We start from the raw sequence: 23,982 nt of genomic DNA, 5'->3' as shown, positions 1-23,982 counted from the left end.
CTTACCACTTTCGTCAAAAGGAATTTCATGACAATAGTTTTTCCTATTGGTGGTACACCTGTAAACTGCTCCACCCTTTGTAATTCCTGGCTGCGAGGTCTGGGCCTTGGGCGCTCCAATCAGCAGCCTGAAAAAGCATGTTAGAGTTACCATCTTGAACACAGCGGACAGCTTCGACATAACAGTGGCGGTGGCCTACATTCTGACCCTAAACAACAAGGAGTCTTGCTTTCCAGAAGTTGCATCTTCCCGAGGCAAGGGGGTTAACTGACTATAAAATCCAGTTTCCACAGGCAAAGGGGTTAACTGACTATAAAAGTCCAGTTTCCACAGACAAGGGGGTTAACTGACTATAAAACTCAAGTTTCCACAGGCAAGGGGGTTAACTGACTATAAATGTCCAGTTTCCGCAGGCAAGGGGATTAACTGACTATAAAAGTCCAGTTTCCACAGACAAGGGGGTTAACTGACTATAAAACTCAAGTTTCCACAGGCAAGGGGGTTAACTGACTATAAATGTCCAGTTTCCGCAGGCAAGGGGGTTAACTGACTATAAAAGTCCAGTTTCCACAGACAAGGGGGTTAACTGACTATAAAAGTCCAGTTTCCACAGGCAAGGGGATTAACTGACTATAAAAGTCCTGTTTCCACAGGCAAGGGGGTTAACTGACTATAAAAGTCCAGTTTCCACAGGCAAGGGGGTTAACTGACTATAAAACTCCAGTTTCCACAGGCAAGGGGGTTAACTGACTATAAAAGTCCAGTTTCCACTGGTAAGGGGGTTAACTGACTATAAATGTCCAGTTTCCACCCTTGCCGAACTAGGCTGGAATTATGGAGTTATATCAGTCAAGTGTTACCACAAAGTGACTTTACTCTTATCATGATTAGCTGCGTGTGATTTGCAAACTTTTCACGCGAATCCTGCAAAGACAAATGGTGCATCTCAAGTCATGGATCTATGACCTCACATGTGATGCATTCATGAGCGTCAGTTCACACAACAGACCAGTATGTTCGCTTGAGCATCCAACCAATCTAATATCTCTTGAATAGGAGTAAGTCTTCATATATTAACCAACATGTAAGGTATTCACTTTTCTTTTGGTGGTTAGTATATAAAGCCTTTTGGGCTTTTTAACACGAAGAGGGTTTTAGGGGGAGATGAAATTCCTGGTATCCATGCTTGTCATACGACCAGACTTGACTTACGATTGGCTGGTTACAGCGTGTTTATAGGTTCCCAGAATCCATGCTTGTCATACGACCAGACAAGACTTACGATTGGTTGGTTACAGTGTGTGAATAGGTTCCCAGAACCCATGTTTGTCATATGACTATACTTACGATTGGTTGGTTACAGTGTGTGAATAGGTTCCCAGAACCCATGTTTGTCATATGACTAGACTTAAGATTGGTTGGTTAGGGTAGGACTTGGTTGCATGTCATCACTTCCGCTGTCAATCAATGGTTTGCCTGGCCAGACTCGAACTAGGGAGATAGACCTGGAATATTGCCGACAATGGACTGTGGACTGGTGTACAGAAGCATTCAGTCACTATAGGGATGAGTGTATTACTGAATTGTGCACGTGTAAGTTAAAATACTACTATCCTTACCACTGCTTGCTTTCAGCCTATGGGGATTCCAGGTTAAAACTGGGTGCCGTTGTACAAAGCGATCTTAGCGCTAAGGTGATTGTAACACCAATACCTTAACTTATGATAGTCGAAGCGCTCAGGTTGTTTTGAACAAGGGCACCCAGGTTGACAGCAAGCTAATCTGGTCGCAAGAGTCGACTCATGGACCAGGTGGTCAGACGGGCAGGTGGTCAGGTGGTCATCCCACCCTGACGGCATGGATCATTGCCCATATGAATTTTTAATTACTTACAGACCGCTGTCATACAGCAGAATGCGGCATAAATCAAGACACTAAGCTTGTTTTCATATTTTATGGCCTTTCTTTGTAATCTGGTACAGCAGGGTTCAACCAGACGACAGAATTAACATCTCACAAACTTTACGCAACGTTAATAAATCAGTAGTCTCAAAACAAATTGAATTCAACTTTCCATGTCAATCGCAGTTAAATAATCTTAAATTCAAAACATATTAAATAATCTTAAATTCAAATATATTAGTGAACACTTTGTCTTTCGACGTTTCGGTTAGTTTTTTTAAACGTGTCAAATCCTATGAAAACATTCTAGCCCATCCATCATCCACATTAGGTCATTGTTCTAGTTCTCGACTGTACAAGATCCAGATTTTTGTCAATCATTCACATATTTGGTAAACCCTAAGTACACAAGCCTGACAGAGTCCCTGTGTAATTGGGTACATGTCAGGCAATGCATGACACAGCCACCATCACAAACAAACCCTTCATACTTCCCCTGTTTTCACATGTGCTGTGCAGCCAATAAATTAGTGGTCGCACAACGCTTGGAGAAATATTAGCTGGGTTGGGTCATATTCTGAAGGGCTTCCTAGACCAAACCTTTTCCTTTATTTGAAGCTTTGTGTTTTATGTTCCCTTCTCAATCAGCTTCACCCAGCTTTTTCTTGATTGTCATTTATAAATTATTTCCGAAAAGTTTCCGACTTGATGAAAGCAGGTCATCTGAGTATGCACTCATGGAAACAAGATGTTGCCCTGGTGTCGCAGTGAAAGGCACTTCAAACAAGCTGTATAATAACTACAGTGTTCCTGTATCACAAGAATATGCAACGTTGGGAAAATCAGTGATTATTCCACTCATCATTATTAATTCAATTTTTATCATCATCATCATCATCATCATCATTATTTATAATAATATAAGTTTTTATTCCATCATACTCCTTTGTCTCGAGATGTTTTTATTCAGAATCCCTAATATCATTATCATTAATATCATTATTATCGTTATTATAATTGTTCTTTTTTTCTTTTTTAATATTATTATTATTATTATTATCATTATTATCATTAGTAGTAGAATTATTATTATTATTATTATTATCATTATTATTATTATTATTAATCCTTTATTAAGTTGATGTTATCTATCTAGACATCTATATATTCTGTCACTCTCAAAACATATTCTGGACACATATCAACTTGTCCATCCCTGAAAATTAATAAATTACATAATTGTATTATTGACATTTGAACTACATAACACACATCTCTTTGAGATTTTTTTTGAAATGGTGTATATTTAATCAAATTCAACTGAGACCGACATGACATCCGTTATTAAATGCCCATACCATAACACTTGTGTATACGCCTATATATTCTATGCATTCCAATCGACAATGCCTATCAGGAAATGACAGGTGCGTGCCGTAAATACGCAAAAACGGGCCCTTTCCACCACATCCAACTTAACGTGTCTGTGACGTCAGACAACAACGGACACAGCACTTCGCAGTAAAACCCAGCACTCCTATGCATGGCTTTGTCGTCAAGCTCCTTACACTGGCGTTCTGTCATCCGTGAATGCACATGTCTGACATAAAATGTCCGAATGCTTCTGTCAAGTCATTTGTAATAACTATCTCATGACCTTTCCTGATTTCATAAAGCGTAATTTCATTAAATCCCCGATATGGGGTTTATTTTTGTCATTCCATGACGATTCATTGACAAACTCCACGCATGCCCATCGCTGTTCATATGAAAGTGGGAAGTTAAAAAGTACGTTCACTCGAGCGTGTTAGATAATGAAACATTGCACAACGCTATTTGTTCAGATCCGTCCAAATAAGGAGATTACCCGTGTCGCTTGTTAAAGGTAGTTTAATCACACTCTCTTTTTAAGCCACGGAACAATGTCTGTGTGCACATTTCATCCTACCAGACATGACCTAACGCAAAAGGTAGGGTTTCCCTTCTGCGGTTTCCGCCGTGAGTAAGCCCACAACACACCCGCTGATGACAATACCTTCACCGAACATATTTTCTACGTGGCGAATTACGATATTTTAGGTGTGATCGAACGTCATTTTTGTTTTCCGTTTGTACGTGAATCACGTCTAACCGAAATAGACCGCCTCTTCGAACAGGTGTCTTATATGTCCATGATATCATGCCCGGATTAGCATGCGAGAACATAACATAGTCCTTAAATAAACACTACATTACCGAATGAATCTACCGCCCGCACACATAAATCGTGCATTATTACTAGATACGTCATTTCCAAGACCAGCCATACAGTGATATATAGACACATAGATATAATTGATATATATTAACGTAAATACTATGAAGTGGATGTTGAAGTTTTCTACCACCCGCACACATAAATCGTGCATTATTACTAGATACGTCATTTCCAAGACCAGCCATATAGTGATATATAGCCACATAGATATAATTGATAAATATTAACGTAAATACTATGGCGTGGATGTTGAAGTTTTCAAACTTACGAATGCGACTGAATTATGAAGAGAGAGAGAGGGGAGAGTCACGTGGTGTAGTTGGACGCATACGCGTGTAGGTTGTTGGGATCTGGATTTTGTTGGTTTGTTGTTTAACGCCGCACTCAGTCATATACCAGCTCTAATATGACAGCGGTCAGTAAATAGTGAAGTCTGGACCAGACAATCCAGTGATTGACATCACGGCCCAGGCAGTTGGGATAGGATGACATGCATCAACCTGGTCAGCATGTCTGACCACCCGATCCCGTTAGTCGCCTCTTACGACAAGTATTGATGCGTTTGTTTTGTGGTTTAAAGATCAGGTGACACTGTGTCGATGTTTTCAAGAATCTCGTGCACGTATTTCAAGATCCCATTTTTTACGTTAATTTCAGGCGTGTATCTCAACGTAATGCTTGGAAAGAAACGGCAAATTTACTAAATCCACAGACTAAAGTGCCAAGACATGTCTTTTTATGAACACACAATGCCATTTAGAAAATGGTCAAATGTCTGGGATAACACTTTCTTAGTAAAGTACAGATTCTAGTACTTTTTTGGGTTATGTCCTATCATTTGACCACTTTCTAAATGGCAATGTGTGTTCATAGCTTTCGGCCATGGGAGCCGTCCAATTAACACAACTCAGAGGGGTACACAAAGTACGTGATCTAGACTACTAGTTGTCGGACTTTCATTTTTTGTAGGGGGCCAAGTGACTGAGTGGGTTAGATCGCTGACTTTGTGTGCTGGCGATTAGGTGCCTCACTCTGGCAGTGTGGGTTCGAATCCGAATAGGACTTAACCCAAACGATTACTAGAATCTGTTCTTTACTGATAAAGTGTTATCCAAATATAACATTTGTCACATGTCTCTCTAGTTGGTTAATTGATTAATTATATTACGAAATCTATGGACCACGATCATTGTCCGATTGTTTATTGTCCCATGTTACGTCAGGGGTTGCATATAATATATATCTGCTCCCTTGTTACGTACCAAAGTACTCGAGTAAATATATCATAGTGTCATAAACTCGACTACCGATGCAAACTTACCTAACACGTATCATCTTAATCGGATTTCTAATTATCGCCCCCTACTTACAGCCATTGCGATGTCATTATCTAATAAACAAACGAGATTTGCATAATGAATCATGTGCAGAGGTCGTGTCGGGCAATCAGCCACTAATTAACCGTGCTTACCATGTGGTGGTTCTCGTGACATTTATTGCACAGTTATCTGGGGTCGAAACACACTGTGCATTCAGTCAATATATAAATGAGACAAATAAGTGAATATAAAGGATATATAATGACACGTATGTGTATATGGACAAATGTGCATATATATTTGACAACATGTGTATATCGGAGTTTAATTAGGGACGGTGACGGAGTAACTTAATTATTTCTGGTCATTCTATTTTCCTAATAAATAGTTTGGGTTTCACAAATATTCCAGCTTTTTTTGTTGTTGTTGTTTATTTGTTTGTTGTTTAACGCCGCACTCAGCAATATTCAAGCTATAGGACGGCGGTCTGTAAATAATCGAGATTGGACCAGACAATCCAGTGATTGATATCATGAGCATCGATCCACGCAATTGGGATACGATGACATGCATCAACCAAGTCAGCGAGCCTGACCACCCCATCACGTTAGTTGCCTCTCACGACAAGCATAGTCGCCTTTAACGGCAAGCATGGGTTGCTGAAGACCTGAATCTTCACGGGTGTATGACGGCGGTCTGTATATAATCGATTCTGGACCAGACAATCCAGTGATTGACATCATGAACATCGATCCACGCAATTGGGATACGACATGCATGGTCTGAGATGGGAATGTGATCACAACACCTGTGATCAAAATAGTTCCTATATAATATAAACAATAACAGAAAATAATAATATCCTCTTTAAAAAGATATGCAGGAGACACTGATCCCTTTTATCAGCATATACTCATGTATACTCTAACACGGGGCTGTCCATTACATGGTGTTTCCGTGTCTCCATGAATTACGTTGGCCAGGAAAACACCCTAGCGTGGGAATGCTGTGTTTACACGGGGAAAGGCAAGGGAATAACGATCACTTCTGAAGAGATATATAAATAACTTTCAGTAAAATTTAGTTTTGTTTCTAGGAAAGTTTTTCGCATCCTGTTCGCAATATTTTCGACTGGGATGTTCTAACCATCATCTTCGTCTACCAGCCTTAACTTCAAGTTTTGAAAGGACCCGGCACGTGATACATATAACATATCCCAGCTTGCAATAAGACAGTTGCAGAGTAGTGATATTGGTCTTCTCCACATATTTCTTATTAATATTGACACGTGCATATATTTGTCTTCCACAGCAACACATGCTTGGCTCGGTGGCTTGTTTGAATGCATGTCGTCGTATACCAATTGTATGCTCACAATATCGATCACAGGTTTGTTTCGTCCACACTCGATTATTTACATACCGTCGTCATATTGCTTGAATATTGCTCAGTGAGCACGGTTTTAAACAAACAAACAAACAAACAAAAAAATGAATATATTGGTATCCATAAACTTCCCTTGGGGCACGGGTGGCCCATTCGTCTTAAGCTCCGCGATTCGCTGTGCAGAGTTGCGTCCCTTGGGCATGCCAGAAACCTATGATTGTGGGTTCGAATCCCGGTTCGCCCCGATTATGTTTCAAGGTTTGTCAGCACCATCCCCGTGCTCGTGGGTTTCACCGAAGTGGTAAACGTCCGAGACCTGCATCACTTCGGGCTTTCCTCCCAAGCTGACACGCCGTGATATAACTGGAATACTGTTAAAAGGGGCGTAAACCCAACTCACTCACTCATTCACTTCGCCCTTGGTTTCTCAGCACCATACCCGCGCTTTGAGGTTTCACCAGAGAGGTAAACGTCTGGGACCTGCATCACTTTGGGGTTTCATCAGCGAGGTAAACGTCTGGGACCTGCATCACTTTGGGGTTTCATCAGCGAGGTAAACATCTGGGACCTGCATCACTTTGGGGTTTCATCAGAGAGGTAAACGTCTGGGACCTGCATCACTTTGGGGTTTCATCAGCGAGGTAAACGTCTGGGACCTGCATCACTTTGGGGTTTCATCAGAGAGGTAAACGTCTGGGACCTGCATCACTTTGGGGTTTCATCAGCGAGGTAAACGTCTGGGACCTGCATCACTTTGGGGTTTCCAACCACATCCCGCGGTGAGCTACATGGAGTCCTCTTCAGAGCGGGGCGTTTGTTTGTATATGTATGACTGAATGAATCAGTGCAGTCTCCGCCTAACATATTGTGGCTGAGACTGTGATATACATGTTAAACTGTGGCAGGGTTAGCCCTATAAAACGACTGGTATAGTACGTCGCAATACAAGGGCAATAATTGGAAGACGACGTTAGACCATTTCAGGTCACCACCTATGCGAAGCAAGAGCTCCTTCGGACCTATATTGTTGATTCATCCACTTCTAATATTTGGACCCGTGAAGATTCCGGGGTAGAATAGGTCTTCAGCAACCCATGCTTGCCCTATGGCGACTATGCTTGTCGTAAAAGGCGACTAACGTGATCGGGTGGTCAGCCTCGCTGACTTGGTTCATACATGTCATCGATCCCAATTGCATGGATCGATGCTCATGCTGTCAATCACTGAATTGTCTGGTCCAGACTCGATTATTTACAGAATATTGCTGAGCGCGGCGTTAAACAACAAACAAACAAACAATCTAATATCGAAGAACCTAATTTTCTTGGGAGTAAAGTCATGACTATACCATGATTCTATTTGGAGCTAACCCAAAAGCTGGATGAATCGGAGTTGGAAGCTCATCTCCGCCCAAGACATAGGTCATGGCTGAATACCTATTCTTGCCAGTTTACGTTGTCCTTGTCATTCCTTTTGTCAGGTGACAGAATGCGTTCCATATGTACCGTTATTTGTAATACTAAGTTGGCTTCCAAGGAGATATCGCTACAATGAAATTGCATCACAATACATGTACTTTGAAGACCATTATGACATCATAGGTTACCATGACGTCACAATCAAATTACATCACTAATCTCTGTCGAGGAAGCTGGTTAGATGTACTTTTTACATTCGAGATTGTCTGTCATACAGACCCTAAAACAAATATATCCAAATCAGCCCATGCAAGTCTATAATGTTTGGCAAGTCTAGATAACTGCAGTATCAGAAATGAAGAAAGTATCTAGGCTCCTTATCATTATATTTTAATACTATAATTTAAGAACTGTTTTTTTTCTGTAAAATATGTTCATTTCAGAGATTATATGTTAGTCAACACTCGAGACACTGGTTATTGTAAACTAATAGTTAGCATGTTCCGAAATCTGATTGGTCAACATACCAAATCGATTATCATTCGATTCCCACACAAGCCTCTTAACTGCGTATTAATATATAAACGGTACTATTTTACAAGACAAGCCAACATGTCAGAAGATAATTTTATTTTTAAAACTTCCGCCTAACGTCCTTATTTTCAGCCGTTGAATGACAAAAGTAACAAACATAAATGTTTTTCTTCTAATTATTGTTTAAAAACTGAAAAAGTTGAAAAAATGTTTGTGGGATAATAAATAAAACCTTGTGTCTTGTATCAAATTTTCGACACTCGTCCATAAAATTTTAATTCTCCTCGACACGCCCTGGAGTTTTTAACTTCTGGCCATAATTTTTCAACTCGTATTTTATATCAAAAGACACTTGGGTGCGATCCCTTTATGTATAAAATACCATTTCACATGTAAGCGAAACATGTCAGAGATTGAACTTTCTCACTGTCCATCGCCCTGTCTAACCCGAGGGTAAACTTTCCTTGCACGTGCAAGATCAGAGGTCACGTGTCTTAAGTCGACGTTCACGTAAACAACGCCGGAGGGTGACTGATTCGGTTCACGTGCAGTCTAATGGATACGTCTGTGATAACCTTCGCCGAACCATTACATTCGCGGGAACTCTGTAAAATACCCCGAAGTCCAGACGTTCTATATCCAATTGGGTTGAGTAGATAATGCCCATATTCCTCGTTCCTATACAGTCTGTGAGGGGAAATTAGTGATGACAAAGACAGTTGTGAGTGTCTGAAACTTCCGGAAAACCCTAAGTGCACAAGCACTTACCATTTCCCCAGTTCCCCACTCAGTCGCCATTGTCTGTCGAGTTAAAGAGACTCGTCGAGGAGAATCAGCACAAGAGCACATACTCACAGATTACACGCATAGAGCGTCACTGTTTGTTTGTTTTACGACGTTCCATCTATAGGACGTCGACATGTAAATAATCGAGTCCTGGTCATGGCAAACCAGTGATTGATATTATGAGCAACGATCCACTTCATCGGGGTAAGATGACACGCAATCAACCAAATCACCGAGCCTGAACATCCGTTCAATTAAGTCGCCCCGAACGACCAGCATAGGTTGCTGTGGACCAATTCTGACTCCCCACAGTGAAGTGTTACTGATGCGAGATGGCGATATGGGCCGCCCCATTATTTCACCCGGGACCCTGAATGTTGTACCTCATTTTTACTTAGTCGTCAGCAAAAATCATCTCAACCTTTGTTTCATAAAATAAAATAAAACTATCTCGACCTATACCTCCCACGTTTCACCAGAAAACAACTTATTCAGTTGGTAGCAGGCTGGGGGAAAGGATGTGATGTATATGCTATTTCATTTAGACAAATCTCACACGCATACTTGGTATATATCTACACACAGATATATGTGTTAGCACGGTTATACGATGTTCGTTGTGCAATAAGTCTATATGGCTTTGACTGTTAGACGACGTATGATTAGTCGTCAATGTGAGGAATCTTTGACTGTTAGACGATGTATGATTGGTCGTTTGTGTGAGGAATCTTTGACTGTTAGACGATGTATGATTGGTCGTTTGTGTGAGGGATTCAAAGAATGAAGTCCTAAAACACATCAACTATTCCACCCGGGATGTAACGAAGAATTATGTATCTCAACATGGGCTATACCACAGTTAACCCCGAGCAATTTTATATATTATTCTTGTTCATGTTAATCACGAATTCCACATACTAGTATATACGGAGTGATAGGAGAGGTCATTCACTTCTTCATCAGGCCCTGAGTTGAATGTGGGTGAACTTCTAGCTACTCTGAGGACAACGCGAGGGGCTAAACACAGACTTGTCAGACTAGTTGTAAACGAGGTGTTGAAATGGAGGCGATCTAGTTCAGGATCGGACATTGACTTCATGACATAGTTCGGGATTGAATAGGTACAATTAGTGACTTCAGTCATTCTTTATACTCAAATTGAGTTCTGGACAAGATACCGATCCTTGGTTAATATTCAGTACCTTAACATAGACTTACGACAATGGTAGAACTAAGGCCGGACCAAATATAATGTAGTATGTTTTTGTATGCAGTAAAATTAATTGAGAAAGGATTTTTATATTTTGGACTCCTCCCGTTTGAAAATGCCGGATCCGCCCTTAAAAAATGCTATTGCATACGCGGGAACAACACCCGTCTCATTATGGCAGCATAATTCTTAGCATTATTGAGCTATGGGTCTCCAAGTTCGTATGCAATTCCTAAATCATTATAACACACACACACACACACACACACACACACACACACACACCCACACCCCGCTCCCTTCTCATTTAGTTCAGTTCCCCACAGCTACACCCCACCCTCGAACCCCTACGTTAACGCAGTCGGACGTCCATGTTAACACAGCCTCGTTGTAACGAAGTCTCAAATAGTTGATTGTGCTTGCATTGACAACACCAGTGGTCTTATCCGTTATCGATGTACTGGAATTCTGAAGGTGCCCTATCGTATTACAAGTAAACTTCATACACAACGTCCCTCATCAACCGATGCCTTGTGCATTCACCGAACCCTTTCATCTGTGTCGAGAGTAAAGAGCACGCGCATATCATAAACTTCTCACATCCTCAACACGGAAGCAAATGATAGAAAGTGATATACATGCGACTCCGACGGCAGTGTTAGGAGAATGTGAACCTTGAAGTGGGCTTCTTGCCAGATTTGAGAGTTCGTCAGATACGGGCTGTGTTTGAGAGCCGCCTTTCCAAGCTGCCTCTGATGCAGCTGATAAGTATGTTGCTGCGAACATGAAACGTGCACGCGCGGAACCAAGAAATATTTCAGAAATAAACTGGAGACAAGATCCACTTGTTGAGACGACATGATAAACCACGGATTGGTTGAGAGGAATTTATAGGGAGACAGAAATATATCATACATCTGTGTCTTATTGTATGAAGGCACGACTCGCGTGCACTTGTCTCCCAAACTGGGAGTAGATGCACTTCGCTCCATAGGAAGATAGTCGAGGCAGATCATGTACTGCGCTTCTATCGTTAACCATGTCAAATACTGTTCAGGAAGACATACTATTTTCCTAACCAAATTGTCTTTGGTGAATGGAATCGTTTTCGTAATATTTTGGCTGTAAAAACAGATTGTGCGCCATTTTTTATGTATATTATGGCAGCCCTATACAATTAAGCAGACATATTCACATATAAGTATCACAGTTAATCAAAGCGAGATTTTACAAGAGTGTAAGCTAACACTTTTTAATTTATTCTAAGTCTTTTCCAATAATGTATATAGTTTCCAAAAACAGGTTCCTAGCAGCACATGACCAGCTGATGACAAGAATACCATATGGAAACTAATGTGTTCACGAGTCATTTCTTGATAAATAGAAAAAAAACACATGTATTTATATCCTTAAATATTACATCTGCCATCAAGTCTCTTTAAACCCTTGCAGGTAATAAATAATTTATTGGTTGTCTTTGTTATGGATTAAAAATGATGTTTCCTTTAAATTAAAACTGATTTAAAAAAAATAAATAAACAAGAAATGACGCATGTCCCTTACACTATTCAGTCATTTATTGAAATGCCCATAATTTTGGTGGAACGAAACTAACTTAGTCGGGGAATTGTACATAACTTCTTTACTTAGAAGTACATTAAATTGGTCAGGGAAATGAATATAGCTTTCTTACATAGAAAGACATAAAAGTAGTCAAGGAAATGACTATAAGTTCCTTACTTAGAAAGACTTTAAATTGACCAGGAAATGACTTGCTTTCTTACTTAGAAATACAATAATTGGTCACGGAAATGAAACTACAACAGAAATAGAAAGTGATTCAGAGCGAATCTTCAGAACTACAGATGCCATACGAATAACCACATTACGAATGGTAGGTAAAGAGTGATTCAACCGCGTATTTCAGTTCCATCTGCTCAACATATGAAGCAGGAACCTTGATTCATCACGTTCACCTCTGTTCCCCGACCTTATGTAACCAACATTGGCTTCCTTTAGTCATAAAAACGCCGGTATAAAGCGTGACCTAGATTTCCACCGACCTCCGTCGACTTAATCCAAACTGTTACAGGTGTAACGTGCATGACTGCAATTGATTATACGGCATAAGTAAGATGCTGTTTGTTCCCCAGAAGAAATATGCTATGTATGTCAAATCCACAAAACCCCTTTTCTGCCGAAGTTTCTGTGCACGCCACTTCTGTACTAGCCTTGCTGAAAGGCTGTACTGAATGGTTAGTCCATGGGTGAACAATAAGTCCACCTTATAATAGGCAAGTCTAGATAAATAGACAGTATTCTAAGGACGCCAGTCTCTTATAGGGACAACTTCTTATTATTATTTATATAATCAAGAAATTATGATTTAAACTAATAATTACTGCCTTAGAGACTTGTGCAAGTCTACTGCTGTACCTCTGACAATAGGCCTCATTCACAGGAACTCGATATTGGTAATTTTACATAAAGGGGTACACATTTTATTTACTTACCAATAACGAGTCCCCGTTGTGTAATTGTGCTGCTTAATTTGATATACGATATAAGTAATGGTTCTGTTAATCATGTGGCACATATATATAATAACCTCATTTCGGTATAGAGGTTAACGAATGCAATACAGTGCTTCTACTTGCATACAGACGCTCTTTAGTATATCATACGATATCAGTAATAACCACGTTTCTGTGTATGCGATGTGGTGCTTATACTTGCATATAGACACTCTGTCGTTGATAAAACAAGTAAAGATCAACAACATAAATACACCGCGTTCATCTTCTATAACAGCCCAGGAGCTGAATTCATTCATACTGTGAAATCTCCTGGGAACACTGCGGACATTACAGCTTCGTTGCCGAACACGTTAGTGATGTTAAAAGAATTCAGACATCCAACCATGAAACCCGGATGATAGATGCATGGGGTCATAGTAACGAATATCAAAGTATTATATATTTAATAACAAGCAAATGTCCGATAGTGTGGTGAGGTGTCTGGGCAACCAGCTCGAAGCTACGCACCATTTGCACACAAAACCTTAAACTGTATATTGTTTGATAGTTATGGAAGCACTAATCAATGTTGAATGTGTTTCAGTGAAACATCAATATGGAATATACATATTAGTGTCACAAACGTGTTTAGAAGCTTAGAATTTTGACGCACTTTCAAAAGCAGCTCAAATTCCTTTTCAAAGCATCGGACGACATCAAAGCATCTGGTGTTATTACAATGTCATAATGACATAAGCGGTAAATAACGGCGATATATATACACTTTTGGGTAGTTATACACTGGAATGGCAATCCGGTGTATATTTCTTCTATATTTCCTACCTCGTATAAAAGACATGGTATAAACTTACCAACTTGTTGATTGGTCTATATGTTGAGCGACGGAGTACCCAAACATAGACCCCACTTCTCCGGAGTGAACCATAGCCCCTTCTATATCCACATTATAGGCTCTTCCGTCTTGAAGAAACAAGCTCACGAATATCACAACGACTCCGCTCACAAACATTTTTATCTTTTGGTAGGTAACACAAGCATAAACTCCTTTTCCAAAGATCATGGTTTTTGTAGACGTCCCGTCACAGATCTATAACCTCAGCATCCTCGGACGCAGTTCGATTACTTTTAATAAACTGGCTACAAGTTTTCCCGTCTTGGACCTATTTCCGTTAACTCAAGAAGGGTGCTAGGCGAGTCCATTACAACCGCGGGGGTGTGCATCAGGACGTGCCGATTGGTGGTGCCGATGTGATGGGAGCGCCACGCTACCATAAATGTAAGGCAAGCCGGTCTCACTGAGTCAGCTCGCCCGATATACGATTGCGGGGGGAGGTGCGGGGGAACTCTCTCTCTACAACACTAGTCGGTGGTCACGGTAGATTCGCCAAGCCATAGATTTACTCCGGTGGTTGTCAATGATGAAAGAAGGTATATATAAATACCGAAACGTAGGGTAGGAGAGGCCCGGCGTTCCGTGTGTACACTGACGAGGGATGGACAGACTGGCTTAAATCATTATCGTACTTATCTAAATATAAAGAGAATGGGTCAGAACCTCATCCATACTAACAGCATCGCCCAGCGGCTTACAGAGAATGGCTCGAGGGAGTCCGGGACGATTTTGAATTTGATGATATTTTACAGCGCACAGACGCCGACGTTTGTTATATCCGAGGCGGACTATAAAGTTATCGTCTGTTCTTAAAGATTGAAGATTTAAGTATTCGACCTCTGTAAACGGAATATCTACAAACCAGTGATTTAACCCCCATTGAGTCTAGTTTGTGTAAGAGGTAGACGGCTTCGGTAGGAATACAAGCCTCTCCTCCCTCAATTATACACACCCACGATTACCATAGTAACGAAGAACGTCAACGATCCATATTGTACCTGCATCTGTGAACGAACAGTTTATGAATGAGATTTTTATATTTATCACCCAAAACTGGCTCACACAGGAGATATCGCTTGGATGAGACCATCGCTTTTATGCACTTGCATCACAATGCTTAGCATGCCATTGTGACGTCATCGCTTACTATGACGTCACAATCAAATGACATCACTAATCTCTGCCAATGAAGCTGGTCAGCTGTATTTTTTATACTCAAAACACTGGTTAACGCTGCTGACAAACTAAAAAGGAAGAATGATTTTGGATGATAAATAGAATCTCATCCTTGTCAAGCCTCGGAGTTATAAACTTCCATCGACGCGGTGAAAATCTTTATCTCTCCATCATCGCCAATTACGTGTTTGAAATTTCTTCCTGGATAGTCTTGCTTGACAAGGATATAAGGATCTATACCGAAACGTCGCCTTCACAGTAATTAAAGAAGTCGTTATCCAGAAAGTGTGTCTACTTTGATATCTAAAGTAGTTCATACATCTCTATAACAGACAGACATATGTTTTATTTTCGTCTCACAGCTGTACATAATAAAATAAAAACATGCATAAAATAGACGTTTATACTTAAAAATGATAATACAGCACCACTCATATAAAGTTATGAGAGACGATACACAAAACTGGTTGATATACACCAATTCCAAAATAACAATAGCTTCCTGCGTTGTAATATTAAAAAGCAGGTTTTGGCAGTGACATGTACCGCATGTTTAAAAAAGACACACAATTTCTCTTTGTTTGACCGATTTAAAAAGTTGGACATTTTAGCCGTAATACTCGTAAATAATGTAGATCTTAGATCATCGTGTAGTGGACACTGAAATAAAACATGTTTTCCATCTTCAAGACCCTGTCTTCAACCTTTTAGCCTGTTTCAATTCTTAAAGGTGCAGTGCCACTTCTAAATTTTGTAAAGGCAGATCGGTAACTCCGGGGCATACAACTCTTGACAGATTTCACAGCAACAGCACTCTTTAAAAAGCCTATACGTACGGGGTTTGCTTCATTCGTGAGCAACTCGTGTTATTCCGGGACAAGCCGAATAAAAATTCCTGCCAGCTTATCAGATTTTTCCATGAGGACATCTTGGTATTTTACTGGAAAGCAATTTCGTATTTAAACCAGTGGTGATGTTGAATATATGCTGTATGTTTAGGTCGGCCTATTTTGCCGAAAAACGTGAGTTCCAGTTCTTGTGATTAGCTGCACGCCTTTCCGCCCATAAAACGACATGTTTATTCATTCGATCAGGCATATTTCTAAAACGACACCACTGTCTATCTATACATATCCATTGTCTACAACACGAGCTAGGCTGGCCTCCTCGTCCGGATGTGTGACAAGGAAACATTGTATCTTTACGTCAGAAAAAACAGGGTAGGCGTTGAAACAAACTTATTTAGATTGTCAAATGTCCCGAACAAAAACGGTTCCAGTACGTATTTCCCAAAAGCGCTGAATTTGTATTAGACTAACACCTTTTCTCTGAAACAATATTTTGATAGAAACAAGGAACTCCATTTAAATTGAAAAGGAGACACAGTGAGATAGAAGATTCCGAACCCGAGGAAAATCTAGACTTGCTTCATTTAGAGTTTTGCATTACAGAAAGGGCTGGGCAGAGGGGAAAATAACTTGGTTCAGGGACTGTGAGACAGACTTGATTTTTATAATCGCTCATTCTCACCAAATACGGACTTGGTTAGTCTGTCATACAGAACCTGAAACATATATATCCAATATCTCTTTTTTATTATATTTTATAACTATAACTGATTTTTGTGTAAAATATGTTCATCTCAGAGACTAAATGTTAGCCTAGGATTTGGTCTTTGACCAATGCAGGTTCGAAGAGTATGTTTCTATTTACACGTATTTTCTATACTATCAGTATGTGTCCGAGGTTTATCCACCCTAAAACATGTACATTGTAACGCTTAACAAGAAGACGCACTCCCTCATACACCGGCGTCATAGCTTAGTAAACACAATGACCACAAAACAGGTAGCTCGTCACTACTGTTTCCGTTGAACTAACACCTGTTACCCGAAATACATACCCTCCATTATCAATGGTAATATGTCGTAGGTGTGTCATTACTATCGGATATTAAGAACAGTATCCACGTTACTGTGTTTCAAACGGGTTTTGTAGTTTGTTGCCACACCTTTCAACACCTTTTTTACGGGTCTTGAAAATTACTGTCACACAGATAGATTTTACGACACTTCAATTAATACGAGTGCTTTGTCTACGTGCGAAGTACAACAATATAATATAGACCCCGTGCTCTGATTTTAGTTAGTTTGTTTGTTGTTTAACGCCGCACTCAGCAATATTCCAGCATTATGACGGCGGTCTGTGAATAATCGAGCATGGACCAGACAATCCGGTGATTGAAATCATGAGCATCGATCCCCGTAATTGGGATACGATGACATGCATCAACCAAGTCAGCGAGCATATATATATATATATATATATATATATATATATATATATATATATATATATATATATATATATAAAATGTTAGTTAGTTCGTTTGTTATGTTTATATTCAAATATTTTATATATATTTCTTTCTCATGCAGTTCAGTTAAACGGACGCAAGGTTAAAACGTAAAAGAATATTTGGTTTGCATTCTAGAAGTTGGCAAATACTTAAGATAAACGTACGACGTAATGGATAACAACTTCTGGTTTATTGCATATAGCGACGTTGATTCTTACACCGTTATAAAGCTGGATTGGCAACAACCAAGTGATGAGAGGTATATATGCTTGACATGTTGCGATAAGCAGCAGATTAACATAGACAACAACGGTAATAGATAACTAGCAGATAATTGGATGAAGCCAAATGTGCAGTAAGGATAACAAATAACACACATCTCACAATTCTTATCAGGCCGCCTTTATGGCCTAGTGGTAGAGTTGGCCCGGAGAGCGGAAGGTCCGGGGTTCGATCCCCGGCTGCGTCATACCAAAAGACGTTGAAAGATGGTACCCTGCCTGGCGCTCGGCATTAAGGGGCTAAAACAAGGACTGATTGGCTCGGAGTCAGTATACTGTGTCTGAATGGGGTATTCATGTTAAACTGCAGCATGGTATCTCAGTGGGCTAGCACTATAAAATCGGCATCAGTTCGGACTAGAACAAGCAGACACACACACACGTGCATACACGTCGCTGTATAAGTACAATAATCTTGGACGCGATGTTAAACCCAATTTCACCTCACCATCTTCTAATCAGAAACTTTCCAGTATTTCTCTTGCAAGCGAGTATGAAATTATTGTACGTTCAGTTTGGCCTTCACACAATATGAAGGTGCAAACTTATCAACTAGCACAAACTGAAATTCAAAGAATTCTTTAATTTAGCAAATCAATCAATCAATTTTAATTCGTAGATGGCCCTAGGTCCACGTACAAAGTGAAATAAAGCGCTGAGTGACCAAACATGCTTAACATGTGTTTATCATACGGGTACGAAGAACGTAATGCTAAGACTTATGAAGTCAGAACAGTTCGTTAGAGCTGACAGGTTATTGTAATGCAAGTCTTAAATAAATACTTTTTATGAATGTATACAGGTAACTTTATAAAAAAAAAGTTATGGCGCCGATTGTGATTTGCTGTACGTTCAGATAAAAAATGAAATTCATCTTCAACAATATTATTGGTGCATATTTCACATGACCGACATTATCTAGAAACTCCTTCCCGACTTCCAGTATTTGTATGTGAAGGTAATTCACCAAATCGTAACAAGGTGATTCTGCACGGTGAATCATATTTCATATTTAGCAGATACGGTTCTATACAAAAGGAATGCTTGATATTGGTATACATATCCAGAGAAGCTTTGAATGTCAGTGAAGATATATGTAGACTGTTCATAACACTCATTTATATTTGTATCCTTGTGTGAAATTCGTTAAGAAAGCTGATTTATTACCAACTCCCTGCGATTCCCAGAGAACTCTAATCCCAAACTAAACAGAATAGATTTAACGTTATCTTCCCAAAATGTAGACCTGCCAAAACGCAGACCCGTTAAAACTTTTTAACATCGTAAACCCAAGTTTTCCTGCCAACATGAACTAAATTATAGGACACAATATAGCATTGTTTTTGGTATCTATCCTCTGGCAGTTGCAAAAGCTTAAACCAGTTTTTTTCAACTCTTAAAGAGAAATCAACAAACAGATAATTTCTGGCACATTCAGCTAAAATTGCAGCATTTGTACATTTATAACTCATACCCAATACATACAGACATGCAACGGTCCACAAATGCCGATTTCGGAAATCCCCATAATTCCGATGCATTCAGATCAATAGGCTTTTTCTGAACATCAATTATTTTAAATAGGAGATATATTTTTAGGTCTGTTTGCGAAGATATTAAGTGAAGACAATGCCTTTTTTCAAGTGCAGATGCAGCATTTTTAAATGGGAAGGGCCCAATAACAAAATGCTTTCTCAGTGAGTGGGGAGGGCTTGCCTATACAGCATAATACATTTGGTTTTCAAAAGGGGAGGGAGGGGGGACCTCCTGGGCTTGATTTTGAACCGCACTTGACCACGAAAGTCTGTGTGAAAAGAACAATCCCAAATAAATATAATATGTTGAAATGTTTAATCTTCTATCTCCAAAATACCCGGCTTCATCTTCCCTTACTTGCCACCATTTCTTAACACCAACACTTCCGTTACATGAGGAGTGGTCGGGTAGCCTAGTGGTTCAAGCGTTCGCTCGTCGACCCGGGTTCGATTCCTCACATGGGTACAATGTGTGAAGCCCATTTCTGGTGTTGACGCCTGATATTGTTGGATTACTGCTAAAAGCGGTGTAAAACAACACTCACTCACCCCGTTATACTAATAAAGCGATAGTTAAACCCTATTTTGAGCAAGACTGTTAATCTTTCTCTGCAAACTGCCAGAAATCTATGATTGTGGATTCGAATCCCGGTTCGCTCCGATTATGTTTCTAGGTTTGTCAGCACCATCCCCGTGCTCGTGGGTTTCACCGAAGTGGTAAACGTCTGAGACCTGCATCACTTCGGGCTTTCCTCCCACATTAAGCTGACACGCCGTGATATAACTGGAATACTGTTAAAAGCGGCGTTAAACCCAACTCACTCACTCACTCACTCTGCAAACTGATGACAGAATCAGCAATTAAACGAAGATCATCTGCATAAATAATATTTCAAAAAGCTCGGGACCAATAAATATACTTTTGTCACCACAGTGTGTGATGAAAAGAGAAGCGGACTTAAAATGGAACCTTGACTACCCGGCTGAGAGAGTCAAAATACTGGATCTTGATTATTTGTTTTTTTAATACACATCCCTTAAGATATTAAACATATAATCACTAATATTACTCTGTACCATAACTTACCAAAGAATATCTCTGGTAACTGAATCAAAGGCTTCACGGAAATCAACAAATAAACAATAAAAACGACCTTTAGATTTAATCTCAACAAACAGTTCAAAACGATTATTTAGAATACAAGTAAATACTTGTTTCTATCACATTCAGTCTCTATCAAACTGGACCCTTGAAGATCCGGGGGAGAATAGGTCTTCAGCTACCCATTGCTGTAAAAGGTGACTATGCTTGTCGTAATAGGAGGCGTCTAACGGGATCGATTTGGTTGATGCATGTCATCGTGCCCAATTGCGTTGATCGATGCTCATGATGTCAATCACTGGATTGTCTGGTCCAGAATCGATTATTTACAGACCGCCTCATATAGCTGGAATATTGCTGAGTGCGGCATTAAACAATAACCAACCAACCAACCCACTCTATCACACTGATGTCCCTATTTAAAACGGTATTGAAGTCAATATTATTTAAGACATCACAACTAGCAGCCCGTGCTTCGCGAGCAGCAATAAATTCCTTTGCAAAACTAACAAAGTCATCATTCTCAATTGTATCTTGAATATTCAAGACGGTCTGAAAATAGTAATAGTTGACTGGCGACATGCTTGACATGAGACCTGAAAGTGTTTCATTATCACATTTAGAACAATCTGTTTGAATGTCATAGTCACATTTTCATGAAAAAGTTCTTTTCTACGACTTGTTACAAGCTTTACGAGTGAGTGAGTGAGTGAGTGAGTGAGTGAGTGAGTGAGTGAGTATGGTTTTACGCCGCCTTTAGAAATATTCCAGCAATATCACGGCGGGGACACCAGAAATGGGCTTCACACATTGTACCCACGTCGGGAATCGAACCGGGTCTTATTCGTGACTAGCGAACCTTTAACCGCTAGGCAACCTGCCCGCCCCTAAACTTGAAATGACCTCCTGTGGAGGAATTTGTCGGAGGTATGATGTCAGAGTAAATGTAATGTTAATGAGATTGCAGCATAAATCTGCCAGCACCATACAATTTGTGGTTAACTTTGGTTGAATGGAGATACAGAAATATATTCCACAACAAGTTTCAGTTGAGACTTCATGCTGATGAAGACAATTAACACCCATGAGCATTGGTGCAGACAATCCAAGTAGCATTAACAGAGGGGTCTGGGATTCAAACCCACAATAAGATCCTGGCACAAGTGGCATAACTCTGCACAGCTAAAGATGGCACCTCACTCTCGACCAACTGCTTTCACAAGAACAAGGAACCGCTGATCTAACAAAACAAACAAAACGATCACATAAGCAAGAAGCAAGTTTATTCACAGCTGCAAGACATTTTTTTGTTATTGAAAAAAGAAATCAGAGAAGTAAGCAACTAAGTTTTAAGAATATATTGCTTAATGATATCATCTTTTTTCAAACTTTCCACAAAAAAAGTTACAGTATTCAAGTACAGAGCTTTTCTATGGGTCAAGGTGACTGAGGACAAAGTATATTTTTTTCTGTTATCAAATATAGTAAACTACGGTTATAACGAACACGCTTATAACGAACTGACGGATATAACGAACTTACTTTTTTGGTCCCGACTTTTTGCTGTAGTTATGCTGTATATATGCTTTAAACGAACTACGGTTATAACGAACTAAAATTAATAGTCCCTTTGAGTTTGTTATAACCATAGTTTACTGTATATTGTTCACAAAGATGATTTTGATATTGAATTGTTTGATCAATCAGTCTGTTTGTAATTTGAAAGAATTAAAACAATTTCATCACATTCTCAATACATTGTAAGAAAAAACACCTCTTCAAGTAAGTTTCAAAGAGGGAAAATCAACTGCATAGACAACCTAGGCAATGACAGGACAGAAGCTCAGGAGTGGGATATGCAGCACAAGCAACATAGAAGGGGAATACACAGACCCACATAAGATGTAGACGAACAGTCACTCAGAATCCCAAACACGACAAAACTGATCCCGTTTGAGAATGAACAAAGATAAATATTTGGAATAAAAAACCTATATTTTTCATGGGGCTCGGCCCACTTGCATAAAGCGATCTTAGCACTATGATTATGTCAAGTCTATGTCAGAGTATGTGAGATACGATCATTGTAGTGCTAAGATTTCTTTGTGCAAGTGGGCCCTGGTCTTTAACACAAGGGGGGAGGACTTTCAGAGCTTACTGCATGAGAGGTATTACGCTACGTTATCAGTTCTTCTGTAACATTTTGAGTTCCAGCTTGATGTGGGGAGAAAACGGTAACATGGAGAATCTGGGAACCAAACCTGTGACCAGGGCCTACTTGCACAAAACGATCTTAGCGCTAAGACTATTGTAAGCCTATGTTAAAGTATGGGAGTTAAGATCATCTTAGCACTAAGATCGCTTTGTACAAGTGGGCCCAGGGGATCCGGTTAACTAAGGGAAGCAACTCTGCAGGGAATTTGACTACTGACCTACCCCTTGCCTCCGAATTAACAGTTCATCTACAACTACTGGTGGTAACTAAAATATGAAACAAAATACTGATTAGCTATTATTATGCATAGAACACATTGGTCATGAAAAGACAGTGAGATACTTGCCCTATCAAATATGTAACAAAAAACTTATATTTCTTTTTACAATTAATAAAACAAAGATTATAATGTTTGTCAACTTGTACTTTTGAATTTATTTTCAGTGTTTTGCCTTTGGTAGGGCAGAATCTCTCATCTACAGCCCATAAACAAGCCAATGTTGAATAAACAAACAAATATATCAAAGTTTCCTTTCAATTCCAAAACAACCTTACCATTCCATAACAATGTTGCAATTCTAAGACAACTTCACAATTCCAAAACAACATTACAATTCCGTTACCGTACCCTATACGTATGAATATGCAATAACACAGGCTGAAGAAAAAATGTCCTCTGAAGTTTTGTGCCTTCATGAAAACATGAATCCAACATATGAACAAGTACCGGGCAGCAAAGAGGAACAGTTCAGAAGTGTCATATCGATAAATATGGTAACTCCTTGTCCGGGCAGGGGTAGCAGATCAACATTTCTATCCAACAAAATCAACGACCATCATTCAATCTTTAATGTGAACTCTGAAAATGAACATCTTCGTCTCAGATATACGATGAATTAAGTGAAAAAGTAGTCAATCTGCTTGAGACTTGAACCAGCAACTTTTGGGAATCATGGAGAAGTGGGATTCGCTTGATTAAATTTTTTTTTCAGGACATCAACATTTTCACAAATAATTTATTTGAGGAGCGAGGGGATGTCTCAAGTTTTTATTTTTCGACACACAACTTTTGA

General features: G+C 39.6%; 1 protein-coding gene across 3 annotated transcripts in view; it reads right to left on the bottom strand.

Annotated features, from left to right (window-relative positions):
- Positions 1–14,554, bottom strand: part of LOC139464973 (integrin alpha-8-like) — a 122,164-nt gene extending 107,610 nt beyond the window's left edge. For all 3 annotated transcript variants that reach the window (XM_071246615.1, XM_071246616.1, XM_071246617.1), the window contains exons 1-2: positions 14,201–14,554; positions 6–127 (exon numbers count right to left, since the gene is read on the bottom strand). In XM_071246615.1, coding sequence (XP_071102716.1) covers positions 6–127; positions 14,201–14,409 — 331 coding nt within the window. In that variant the 5' untranslated portion in view covers positions 14,410–14,554. The remainder of the gene's footprint in view (positions 1–5; positions 128–14,200) is intronic.
- Positions 14,555–23,982: the final 9,428 nt, after the last annotated feature.

Source organism: Haliotis cracherodii, unplaced genomic scaffold, assembly GCF_022045235.1.
Source record: "Haliotis cracherodii isolate W230 unplaced genomic scaffold, xgHalCrac1.p SCAF_17, whole genome shotgun sequence".
NCBI lineage: Eukaryota > Metazoa > Mollusca > Gastropoda > Lepetellida > Haliotidae > Haliotis > Haliotis cracherodii.
Note: the sequence above shows the minus strand (reverse complement) of the source record. Positions and strands in the feature narration are given on the sequence as shown.